The sequence below is a fragment of the Acanthochromis polyacanthus genome, chromosome 15, assembly GCF_021347895.1.
Source record: "Acanthochromis polyacanthus isolate Apoly-LR-REF ecotype Palm Island chromosome 15, KAUST_Apoly_ChrSc, whole genome shotgun sequence".
NCBI classification, from domain to species: domain Eukaryota; kingdom Metazoa; phylum Chordata; class Actinopteri; family Pomacentridae; genus Acanthochromis; species Acanthochromis polyacanthus.
Genome location: NC_067127.1, coordinates 30,703,108 through 30,715,984, shown reverse-complemented (window position 1 = coordinate 30,715,984; position 12,877 = coordinate 30,703,108). Strand labels below are relative to the sequence as shown.

The window sequence follows — 12,877 nt, the reverse complement described above, 5'->3', positions numbered from 1 at the left end:
AGAAGTGGTTCATTGTCTCACAGCCCCGACCAGAGAACGAGGGCAGCCCTTTGGTCGACTCCTCGCAGGACTCCACCCATTCCCAGAGGAAGGCTGAACCCAATTGGAGGATCCAAGTACTCTGGCCCCGCCTACCAGCACCTTCAGGAAGTGGACTCAACTGAGAAGGAGGCAGAGGCACAAAGAAGGTGAGAAGTTACTGGTAGTCCTGATTAAAACTAGTAGCAAATATTTTTTCTACCTTAAGACAACATAAAACACCAAAATAACTGTTAGAAAGTGAGAAAAGTGGAACTTTGGCAACCGTTTAAAAAAAAAGACATATTTTCCTTCTGCATAATGAATCTCCTGTTCAACAGAGTATCTTTGAAGAACAATTAAGTCAATTAGCTGGTATAAATAGTCTTTAAATGCATGTGTATGCTGATATATCCCAGTGTTATTGTCTAACACAGTGTAGTGAAGTTTAATAGGTTCACTTTACATACAGTTGAGTGCAGCTCTTTCCAAATGTCCTTGACCTTTCTAAAAAATGTGATTTGTGTCCATGAGAAAAAAGTCTTTGAATTGAAATCTAAGTTAGTAAAACATGACTCTAGTCTGACTTACTCATGAACACATAACTGCATACATATTGTACCAGATGTGCAATTTTGTGTTAACTAAAATTCAAATTAAAACTGAACTAGAAGTACATCTTTACAATTTAGATTTTCTCTTAGTTCTCAGTTGAATAAATCACCATGTAATTTAAGTAAATAGACCCATCATATGTCAAAATAAACAGCAGAACTTTCTCTTGACAGTGATTTTGAAGTTACCACAAATTTCTACATATTTAAGTAGGCAACTTGAATATGAATTAAATAATGTCATTTATGTCTGTTAGGCATTAGACGTATATTTTACTCTGTTTCTAAGTTTTACAGTTTCTTATCATCATGGTTCAGATATTTTCAGATTCCAGATAATCTCCTCTGCACATTTATGGATATATATATATACACATCTGTACTACCAGCACTTTATGGTGAAATACATGTAAAAATACAGTAATTTCATCATCCAAAATATGTTCTTGTCTTAATATAAAGGCTAATACACAAAATCTGCATGCATTGTTGTGCATTAACTACATCTATTGTTTTTCCAATAAGATTTTACATTTTATACTTTTCTGTCTATATATGTGTGTGTGTGTGTGTGTGTGTGTGTGTGTGTGTGTGTGTGTGTGTGTGTGTGTGTGTGTGTGTGTTTATAATACATGTAGTTGACTCTTATAATAACTGAGATAAGACTTGAAAACAAAAGCAGTGAAATCATTCAAATACATTATATCTGATACACTGATATAATGTATTTCTATGTATTTGCTTGTCTTATTTCTGTATAAAGGCTGTTTTAAGTGCAGCTTCTCGATGGAGGGTATTTTTACTCTCTCTGGTTTCTTCTCTGCTGTATCCTCCAAGTGCTGAGTCACTGCAATGAAACCCACTGACTGAGAAATACAGGCCTGCTGCTGTGGACAGAGCTTTGGGTTTCATTTCAAGAGTGGATATTTCAAAGCCAATTCTAAGAAAGAAAAAAGAGAAGCAACCCAGCCTGCATTTCTTTTTTTAACCTCCTTTACTCCCCCTCATCCCTTTTGTTTTCCAATCTGCTGAGCAAAGATAAAAACAAGGTCATGCCGCGTCGTGGTCTGCAGTTCAAAGCCTCGCCTGGTGCTTTTAAGGACCAGATCCAAGCTGCACGTCTGCATCTTTTACACTCTCACTTTTACTTGTGCATTAAACTCTGATCATCAGCGTTTTAATGTGACAGCATAGCAAGCTGACCAATAATTAAACCACAGTGTTCAGATGAAGCGCAGCAGGGCGACGCCTCGCAGACAAGCCAGAGAAAATGCAAATGATGTGCAGGAAGTATATTCGGTGTGAAAGGCTGCTGTGCTTTGACCCATTTCTTGCTGGATGGTGAGTCAGAGTTTTACCCACCTGGACTGGCAGGTTTCACTTCAGGCGTCCTGGTCCCACATCAGAATTAAGCTGCACATGACCTACATGCATAATAGAAGACAGAGCACGAGGATATGACTGGACAAAAAAGTCTCGGACATATAAGAACAGATACTTTAGGTGCACTGAGCTTCCTAAACCCTGATTCTATATTTACACAGGAACATTTACCTAAATACACTGAAGACTGACTCATGGCTGCTGGTGATCTCTTTAGGCTCAGATCTGGTGTTGTCTGCAGAACCTAAAGGCCCTCATGGTCCTCAAAAGTCCAAATCATTGTAAAACAACTCAGTGGAATCAGCATCTCAGTAGTTCAATGTAAATATATCCATAGACTTCATTTAACGCATTAAGTGAATAAAATAATCAGCTTCTGATCAACATTGAGTGTTCTCTGGTTGGACCGAATTGGAACAAACACTATTTTGTAGAGGCACCATTACTGCATCCTGGGCTTAGCTCCACAAACAATGATTGTAATTGGTCCAAAGTACAAACAAGCAAGCTGAGCCATTTTTTCTTAAGTGATTTTTTTTTTTTAAGATTCTCATTTAGGAATTCTCTAGTTGGCGACAATTTCTTCTGGTGACTGTAGTACAACTGTAGTACAACTACTGTAGTCTACAAATTTGGCCTTTTTTTGTTTCCCCGTCATAAAAACATGTTCAGATTCAGCGGCAAAGTCAGCCATAGTTTGGTACGAATAAATGCATGTTTTTAAGCATGTCCCACAAACACAGTTTTGCTGGGGCACCATCACTGCATCCTGGGCTTAGCATTGCAAATGATGATTGTAAATGGTCCAAAGTAAAAACAAAGAAGCCAGGCCATTTATTCTTCAGGGACTTTTCATTAAGATTCTCATTAAGAGTTCACTGATTGGCGAAAATGTCTTCTGGTTACTGTAGGTGTTCTTTGCTGTCCTAACATGGCCCTTTTTCAATTCCCTGTCATAACAATAGGCTGCAGCAAAGTTGCCTATAGTTTGGTACAAACAAAAGTTTCATTTTTCAAGCATGTCCCACAAACACTGTTTTGCAAGGGGACCATCACTGCATCATGAGCATCGTCGAAGATGATTAGAATCGGTCTAAAGTCAAACAAACAAGCCATAGTATGTTTTTTCCATCCATTTTTCATCATAGAAGTCCTCCATCATAAAAGCATGCACAGATACTGCATCAAACTCACAGCCACAGTTTGGGACAACAGACAATTCTACATGTAACACCAAAACAAGTTGTGTAGAAGACTGTGTTACAGGGGCACCATCACTGCATCCTGGGCTGAGCATCAACCAAAATGATTAGAATTGGTCTAAAGTCAAACAAACAAGCACATAGTATGTTTTTTTCAGCTGTTTTTCATCCAGATACTCACCCAGGATTTCTATAGTTAGTGTAAGTCTCTTTTGCTGTCCAAATTTGTCTTTTTTTGAAAACATTTTGCCCATAGAGCATCTGTGCCCTCCTTGCAGGGCATAAAAATCCCCCATCATAAAAACATGCACAGATGCTGCATCAAACTCGGCCACAGTCTGGGACGAACAGACAATTCTACATGTTCCACTAAAACAAGCTGTGTATAACACTGTGCTCCAGGGGTACCATCACTGCATCTAAGCCTTAGCATTACCAAAGATGAAAGTATAACAAACAAGACCGTTTTCTCTATGTTTAACAAAAATGTCTTTTGGTGAGTATATAGGTGTTCTTAGTTGTCCAAATGTGGCCCTCTTTTATTTCCCTATGGTAAAAACATATTCAGATGCTGCAGCAAACCACAGTTTGGTTCGAACAAAAGAATAAGTTTTGTTCTTTGAACATGTTCCATGATAACTGCCCCCTACATTGTTTTGCCGGGGCACCATCACTGCATCCTGGGCTGGGCATTGTCCAAGATGATTAGAATTGGTCTAAAGTCAAACAGACAAGGACACAGTATGTTTTTTTTCCAGGTATTTTTCATCCAGATACTCACCCAGGGTTTCTCTAGTTACTGTAAGTGCCCTTTGCTGTCCAAATTTGGCCTTTTTTCTGTAGTTTTTACCCGTAGAGCATCTGTGCCCTCCACTGCATGGCATAAAAAATTCACCGTCATAAAAACATACACAGATGCTGCATCAAAATCAGCTACGGTTTGGGACGAACAGATGAGCAGGTTGTACACAAAATACAAGAGGTCACTCTCACTTGCTTACTCACACATACACTCATTCAGTCAGCTGCACACACACACTCTTACATTCACTCCTGCCGGCTGAGTCATTGACCTGTGCACACTCCATCACTCGCTCACCTACTCATTCACTCTCCAATGGAAGATTCCACACTGCAGCAGATGGACGGATGGATAGCGGCATCAGTGTGGTCGGCCGCGTTGCCATGGAGACATTTGAGAAACAGAAAGACTAGAATCTGCTCTGACACGAAGGTAAAGAGCTCCAAAATAAAGTAGAGAACGAGGCGGCGGCAGCAGAAAGGACATGACGGAGGAGCAGCAGATAGCAAGCGACAGTTGGAAAATGCTTTAAAAGAAAAGGGTTGCCTGTTCTTTTCTGCGTTATCTCTACAAAATGGCTGACAGGGAGACAGAATGTCCTGTGGTGTTACGACTATTTTAAGATAAAGCTGTCTCCAAAATGGCTGACAAAGAGGCTGCGTGCATCTTTTTTGTGCTTTCGGTCAACGTCTGCAGCATACAGAGTTCGCCCTCCGCCGACGTACACCTCACTGCACGGACAAACACATGTCTCCGGTGTGTTTCTCAATGTTACAAGGTCACTGCATCATATTACATGGGGGATTTACTCGGAATTTATCAGCAAACTGAAGGGATATATTAGGAAGTTATCTGTAGGGCGGCGGATTAATGAAAATGACTGTTAACACTTGTACTTGTAATGAGCTCCCGTAAATGATAAAAGCCCGGTCACTTATCTCACCTCGCTTGCTCACAATCTCTCTGTAATACCCCTCGAGCTGCTCCCACGTCGCTGTTGGGTCTATATTTGAACTGTGCTTCATAGATTTTTCTCTCTCTTTTTTTTTTTTTTTTGCAATCTGATTGTGTTTCAACACATCAAAAGAGAGATTTGGCTGTGAATGTTATCTTGGGAATTAGCACCCTCGCATCATCCCTGCTTATCGCTCGCAGGATCCGCTCCACGGGCCGCTAGCTAAACCTCCGCTGTGTTTTTTTTCAGAGAGGTTTCCAAAAAACGTAGCACAGATAAAACAAAAAAAATTAAAAGCACCATCTCCGCCTTGATGGAAAGCATCTGTGATGAGGGTATTACATGGAAGAGGGACTCCAAAGTTGAGGTGGCAGACAAAAAAACTTGCAGAGGATTATGAATTATTACATAAAGATAATGAGGTTGTGCTCCACATTACAGCTGGATTTAGATGCCGATAGCAGGGGAGCGGTCAGTCTTAGAGAGAGTTCAGCGAAGCTACATCAAGACCCAGAACAGAGCAGAGGCTGGTAATGAACACAACCCAAGAGAAATGTTTTATATCTTTTTATATATCTTCGCGAAAAGCAACACAAACTAAAAAGCAGATGAGAAGATGCAGCAGCAAGAGAGATAAAAAGGTGGTCAAAGAAGAATGTAGATGAGCTGGTGTAACCAACCTCCTTTATTGCATCAAAAAGAATTTCTAAATGTCATGTAAACAAACTCCTGACACCTGCTGCAAAGTAATAGTTCAACTTATCCTGGATGTTTGATTCCTGTTCAGCCTCCAAAGCAGGAAGTAGCACAGTTCTATGTTGGTTTATTAATTGATTATGTTTTTTTGTTTTTTTTATCTGTAACCACGATCTTTTCCTGATCGCATAAATGTTTTAGCTGCCCTTACTTCAACCCACATTTCAGGGATTTCTGGTGACCAAACATGAACCACAAATTCACCATTTCACGTTCATCTGGAGGGTATTTTTGCACATCAATTTCCTTCTTTTTCTACCTCAAATTTCTCAAGCTTTTTCTACACTGTCAGCGTTCAAATTAAGGTTGAAAATGCCCCTAATGTATTTAGAAAAACATGTTTTAGTTAATCCTAATTCTAATTATACATTAGGCCACTGTCTACCACAAAAAAATACATTTTAATCCTCTGAACTCTGAGCAGTTTTTGAGTTTTTCTTCACTCCGGGCTCATTTTTCACTGCAATATAAAGTCTGTCGGCCCTCATGGTCACCCAAAGTCCAAAACATCATAAAAGAACAACAGTTAATTCCTCAATAATTTAATGTAAACAAAGCCAGAGTTCAATAAATTAAATTTCTGAAGATGCAAAACTTTTATTTTAGCTGCAGTTAAATGAGGAACTGACTTGAAATCAGAAAAAGTGAAGAAAAAAACAACTGTTACCATCTTTTCTTGTTGGTTCAATTCAGCTCTCTGAAGCAGTTTCTGAGTATTTCTCTTCACTGTTGTTCATTTTTCACTGCAGTATAAAGTCCTGCCTCTATGGAAACAGAACAACCATGAAGAAGGACATGTTTTATGCAGTATGATACAATTAGAATGCCATGAATTAGAGTTAAAGGAAAGTTGAATTTCTTTTATTATTTACTTTAAAAAATAATTGGAGAACCCGTGATGAATATGTAAAATGTTTTCCTCATGTTACCAATTCTGGAAAAAACATTTTGTGACTCTTCATACTATAGATATTTTGCAGTTTATATTTTTCATTTGTTTTCATGCTTAAATCCTGTGTACACAGCCTGCAGTTCTGCCGAGGAGTCTCTGAATTTTTGTCACATGGCTGCTACCACATTATAAATCGTAATTTATTTTATTTATTTGAATACATTTTATTTATATTTTACATTATAAAAAGAAACCAACCAGTACTGTCACTTCATAGACAATTTCATACTTACAACTTTAGTTTGTTTCCATAGATGTCAGTGTAAGCACTGCAGTTCAGCTGAAAACTCCTTGAATTTTTGTAACATGACTGTTGGTTGGAGCTGATTCAGTTATGGGGTTGTTTGCTTCCACTAAAGAGCACAATTTTTTTATTATTTATTTTTTTACAGAATCTGGTTATTCCAAAGGGCAAATTTTCTGGAAATTTTTAAATGAAATATCTAGAATTAAGTTTGTTTTTTTTAAATGTCAGGATTTCAAGCTTAAATCTGGGGTGTTGTAAAGCGCAAAATCTAACAGTTCTTTCAGTTTTTACAGTTTCTGGCTGATAAATGAGGTAATTTCTTTGTTTAAACTTAACAGAGTTTTGCAGGGGCACCATCACTGCATCCTTGGCTGAGCATAACATGCTGTTCAAACCAGTGGGCAGGTTTAGGGGTTCAGAGGGCTCATGCATTTTGAGGTTTTGCAGAATTAACTGATGTAAACGTTGCTGTTTGGCAGTCAGGTCGAGGTTCATGCATGTAGGAAGGTTTCTAATGAGGTCTTTAAAAGGCTGCATGTGTACAGTGAACTCTTCAGACCAGTGGTATAGTGTAGTTTTTTCTAGTGGGTATACTCCGGCCTCATGAACCAAAGCCAGGTCAAGTTCTCATATATGTGCGCGTGCACTCACAAGTGTGTGTGCACGCGCACACACGTGTGAGTGCACGCGCACACACGTGTGAGTGCACGCGCACATATATGAGCACACACACACACAGCAACAGCAGCTCCTTTATTTCAAACTACCAATTAGATACTTATAGACATTATAGCGTCAGCAGCTCCTCCTCCTGCCATCAGGTAGAACTGATATTTCCTCTTCATCATGTGCAGAGTTTTGTTCATTTATTTTTGTGCAAAAAAGTTTGGTTGAAATATTAAACAAAAGTAAGAATGCCTGTTTTTGTAACAAAACAAATTCACAAAATGAGTCAATTATAAGGCTTCTCATAAAAACACTGAATGAAAAAGAGTTTGTCAAAACACAAATGATTCGTATTTGCCTGATTAGGCTAAATATGAGGCTACAAACAATAATAAATTAGGAGCCGTTTGGGAGCCCAAAGAGCCGGCTTTTCTTTGGAAGCCGTGCCAGATGCTCTCTGAAAAGAACCGAGCTTCCATCACTACTGTCCTCCTCTCTGTCCCTCATCTCTCAACTGGTTTTTGAAGGCAGAGCTGCGACGCAATTCGGCGACGTCATTGGCTGAGCAGCGTCACGTGGGATGCCTGAACTCGTACATAATTGGTCTGTGTGTTTCTGAGCTGACAAACCAATGATAAACACTGGAAAGCTGCACCGGTAAAATAGAAGCGACCTGTCAAATTTACACCCGTATAGATGGCGTCTGGGTCCGGATCCGGACCGCGGTCCGCCTTTTAGTGAGCCCTGTTCTCAGACAGACACCTTCCCCTGTCCCATACAGCTTCACCGCTTCCTGACACAGAGAAGACGAATTTATGAACGGGAAAGCGAACGTTATGTCAAAAAAACGTACTGATACATGTGTTTGCGCATTTTTAAGTGTTTATATGGAAATTCAGGACCTTTTCTAGTGAGTATAAGGCGTATACCTGGGTGTTTACACCCCTGGGTATATGTATCTTTGCACATTTTTAAGTGGGTATACGGAAATTCGGGACCTTCTCTAGTGGATATAAGACGTATACCTGCGTGTTTACACCCCTGGGTATGCGTATCTTTGTGCATTTTTAAGTGGGTATACGGAAATTCGGGACCTTCTCTAGTGAGTATAAGGCGTATACCTGCGTGTTTACACCCCTGGGTATGCGTATCTTTGCGCCTTTTTAAGTGGGTATACGGAAATTCGGGACCTTTTCTAGTGAGTATACGGTGTGTACCTGCGTATCACGTAGACTACACCACTGCTTAAGACAGCGCCGCAGTGGGAGCCATGCAGCAGAACCACATTACTCACGGCGGTGCAGCTCTGCGTCAAATGTACATAAATTCAAAGTTGGACTGAAACCGTCTCAGAAATACAAAAGCTGTCTTTGTAAATACTGAGAAGAATAATTGTAGCTGCTGCTTCAGTTTCTGTCTCTGTGCACCTTTTAGTCGACAACAGATAAATAAATCACATCAGTGTTTTCCATCCTGGAGCTGATTCCTCCCTGTAGCCCCGTTCCTTCTTCTGCATATGTAAATGAGCTCATTAATTATGAATCAGCAACAGATACAAAAAGTACAGTTAGTTCACTTACAGTGAGCTCAAACAGGAAGAAACAAATAAATGCACTAAACGGCTTGAAAACTGGATATAAGGAGCAACAGCACGTGGACGTATTAAACATGAATGGTGACCAAAGAGGCCAGAACCTTAGAACCAGGATTCTTACTGGTTCTGTCCCATATGGACCAGTCTGCAGCCGGAGATCCTCTGGAGGAACCGTTCTGACTGAAATGTGGAACGGCCAACCCGAGGAGACGAAGCATGTAATGTGATATGTTAGCAAAGGTAGAACTTTCTTCCTGCAATGTTCTGAGGATGTTTCAGGAATGTTCTTGAGGCGTCACATTATAGAACGTTCTTCTTTCCACAGTGATAACAAAGGAAGGATGTTCTCATTGCAACATTTTGAAATGTTTTCCAGATGTTATTGAGGCCTCAGATGACAGAACATTTTTAATGCAGAACATTATAAAACGTTCCTGTAATGTGATGTATTAAAGGTGGAACATTTTGCCTTTTTGTTGAGGGAACACATAACAGAACGTTCTCCTTTATGGCATTTCTACACTGCAAACAAAGGAGGAATGTTCTCAATGCATCATTCAAAAAACATTTTCAGATGTTGTGAAGACCTGAGATGGCAGAACTTTCTTTATAAGACACTCTTGTACTGTAGTGTAGTATGAAATGTGGAGCATTCTGGCTGTTGTTGATAGAACGCATAAAATCTATGAAACGTTCCCACAAGATTCCATGATAACACAGGAGGAACATTCTCAGTGCAACATTAAGTTTTGAGAATGTTTGAGCTCAACAATTTAAAAAACATGATCACAAAACATTACTAGAACGTGTTTTAGCAGTTTTACCTTTAAGTAGAACATTTTGTAAAACTCTTTTGGTAAAAACATTAGTAGAACTTTGCAGAACATTCTTGGAACCAAAAAAATGTGACATGGGTACCCTCTATTTTATTTGACTTGAATTTGATATGTGTTTTCATATTTTATTTGTATCCACTGGTGTTTGCTGCCTTGATTTATTATTAAAAACTTTTACTGTATTTTACCATTTTTTTCTCTTTTTATTCTCTATTTGACCTTTTGATGTTCAGCGATCTTAATGAGTGTCCTCCTTTTTTTTTTGCAATTTATCCATATATACAGAACTTTTGAAGAAATAATAAACCTGTTGTTTTGTTGTTATTGTTATTTTTAGGTGAGATTTGCAGAAACATTAAAACAACGCTGAAACGTACAGAGCTGAGAGGGAGATGCAGGTTTTGACTGGAAGCTTTTTCCCGTTTTCACCTGATCTCTGCAGTCATAGAAACTCTGAGCGCGAACAGCTTCAATAGGATTTTCAAAGTGACTGATCTTGACCTGAAACTGTGACGATTTTCTGTTTTTCTGAATCAAAAGAGGGAAAAGAAAAATGAATCCCACATGATGCTCGATCACCTACGTTGTCCTTGACCGGAGTTCGTGAACTTCTCAAAACAAAGCACTCGTCATTAAAATCGATAAAATAAAAAAGTGAACTCCGTGTTACCCCGTGGCTTATATAAGAGGGTTTTTTTTGTGTGTGTACTCAGATACAAAAAGATGAAAGAAAGATGTCAGACTCATCTGCTTCCCCCTCCACAGCCTTGGTTAGCCTGAGCGGTGGCGGAGGGCGGAGAGCCGAGCCTTTGTGTATTCTGCCGGGGCTTCGGCGTGGGCGTTTGAGAATACGATCGTGTTTAAATCACGCCGAGACACAACGACTTCTCCTCTCTGGAATTTTTTTTCTGCTGCTGAATAACCTTTAACTCCTCGCACTCTCTTGTTTCTGTTTTTTTTCTTTGTCTTTACAGTTTTCAGGCGGAGAACCGAAGACCAGACGAAGGCTTCCTAAATATGCAAACTCCCGTTGCCGTGGAGACGCTGTTGCCCTGGAGCGACCGCGTGGAGACGAACCCGGATCCCAACCAAGCCTCCCGCAGTCTGAGGCGACCAGCTCGCCGCCACGGCAACCACTTCCCACCGCCGCCCTTCCGCTCCTGCTCCATCCCCATCATCCCATCCGTGCAGTGTCACCATGACAACGAGGCGTCCTGTATGCAAACCAGCGTCGCCCCAGCAACCGCATCAATGTCCACCTGCGGAGAGAGGAGGGAGAAGATGGTGCCACCGCATGCCAATGTGCTCTTCTCCACTTCCTGCTCGTCTGCCATTGGCCGGCAGCAGGACGAGGTGGCACTGCTGCTGGAGGAGGCGCAGGAACAGCTCCGGGCGTTGGCATTGGCTCACCGGAAACAGGAAGAGGGCGGAGTCATCATTAACGGCGGCAGTGGCGGCGGAGCCATGGTGGCGCCAGTGGAGGCCAGAGAAACTGTTTGCTTCCTGAACCTTAACGGAGGAAGCGGCGGGTCGCTGAGCTGCAGTGGACCAACGCAGACCCAGCTGCTCAGCCCCAGCCAATCACACAGAGACCTGGGCCAGAACAGCCAATGAGAGGACTCGATTTTTGAACGCTGACAGATGGAACTGCCGAATCTGTGGAAAAAAAAGAAAAAAACACGTAATATCATGGAAATTCTGAAAATGTGCTGATGATATGCATACAAACACTTCTGGAGTGGCCGCCGCCTTTACACCGACCGGAAAAAAAGAGGAAAAAAATATTTACATGCATTTATTTACAAAAAGGAAGAAAAAAACACTTCTACTTAGACAAAAAGAAACCAAATAGTCTGTCAAATCCATGGTGTTTTTAATTGTAAAAAGAATATATAAATATATATATAAATATATATGGATATAAATATATGGAATTCAAAAAGTGACCAAGTACAAAAAGTTGAAAAACACAGGAATGATGTAACTATTTTTCTTGTTTTTTCTTCTCCTCTCCCCTGTTTTGTATTAAAACTCTGTCACGTTTCTTTGGGCTCGGCTGGAAGAACTTTCGTTTCATTCTGTGAGCCGACGAGGAAGAGTTCACTCCCCCTTTTTGCCTTTTTAAAGAAAAAACCTGACAAACTCAGCCAAGAATTCCAGCGCAGCCCTCCGAGTTAATCAGCAACACTTTGAGGATTTTCAAAATAAAAGCTCCCCGGCTGTATGTCTGCGTGCGCGTGTGTGTGTGTGTGTTCATGCTGGGAAGCAGCAAGTGGGAAAATATGGAAATATCCGCATTATTTTGTTGGGAAGAATTCAGATTATTTTTCTTTTTTGTTACAAATTCTATTTTCACACACACACACACTCACCTGTGCATTATTCTCATTATTTGTTTTGAACGGACTGCAGGACGGACGGACGGCTTTGGTTCACCACAGGAGCTAATTTTGTTTTTAGTTTTAGTTTGTTTTCCATTTCTGGTTATTAATGAACAATGCTGCTTTCTGAGGGACAACCACGTGGTTTTGGTATTGAAACAAGAAATAAATGTCTCTATGTTGTATCCCATGAATTGGAAGCTTTTGAATCTCTGTATGAAGTTACAGCCAAATGTTTCTGGTGTCAAAAAGTAAAAGAAAAACAACAATAACAACAAGGATAATGGCAAGATTTTTCAAAATAAGATCTGTTTTTTGGTCATTTTGACATGCATGCTGGAAGACGTCAGTCTGGTTTGCACACACGAGAAATCATGCACCGCAGAATACAGAAATGTTCAAGACAATGTGGTTTAAAGCCAAAATTCCTCCAAAAGAAAACACATTTAAATCCACTGAACTCTCTCTTTC

The 12,877-nt window shown here is 40.3% G+C and overlaps 1 protein-coding gene across 2 annotated transcripts in view; it reads left to right on the top strand.

Annotated features, from left to right (window-relative positions):
• LOC110965743 (pro-neuregulin-3, membrane-bound isoform) overlaps positions 1 to 12,600 on the top strand; it is a 547,688-nt gene extending 535,088 nt beyond the window's left edge. For both annotated transcript variants that reach the window (XM_051959594.1, XM_051959593.1), the window contains 2 exons: positions 3 to 188; positions 11,000 to 12,600. In XM_051959594.1, coding sequence (XP_051815554.1) covers positions 3 to 188; positions 11,000 to 11,639 — 826 coding nt within the window. In that variant the 3' untranslated portion in view covers positions 11,640 to 12,600. The remainder of the gene's footprint in view (positions 1 to 2; positions 189 to 10,999) is intronic.
• The last annotated feature ends 277 nt before the right edge of the window (positions 12,601 to 12,877 follow it).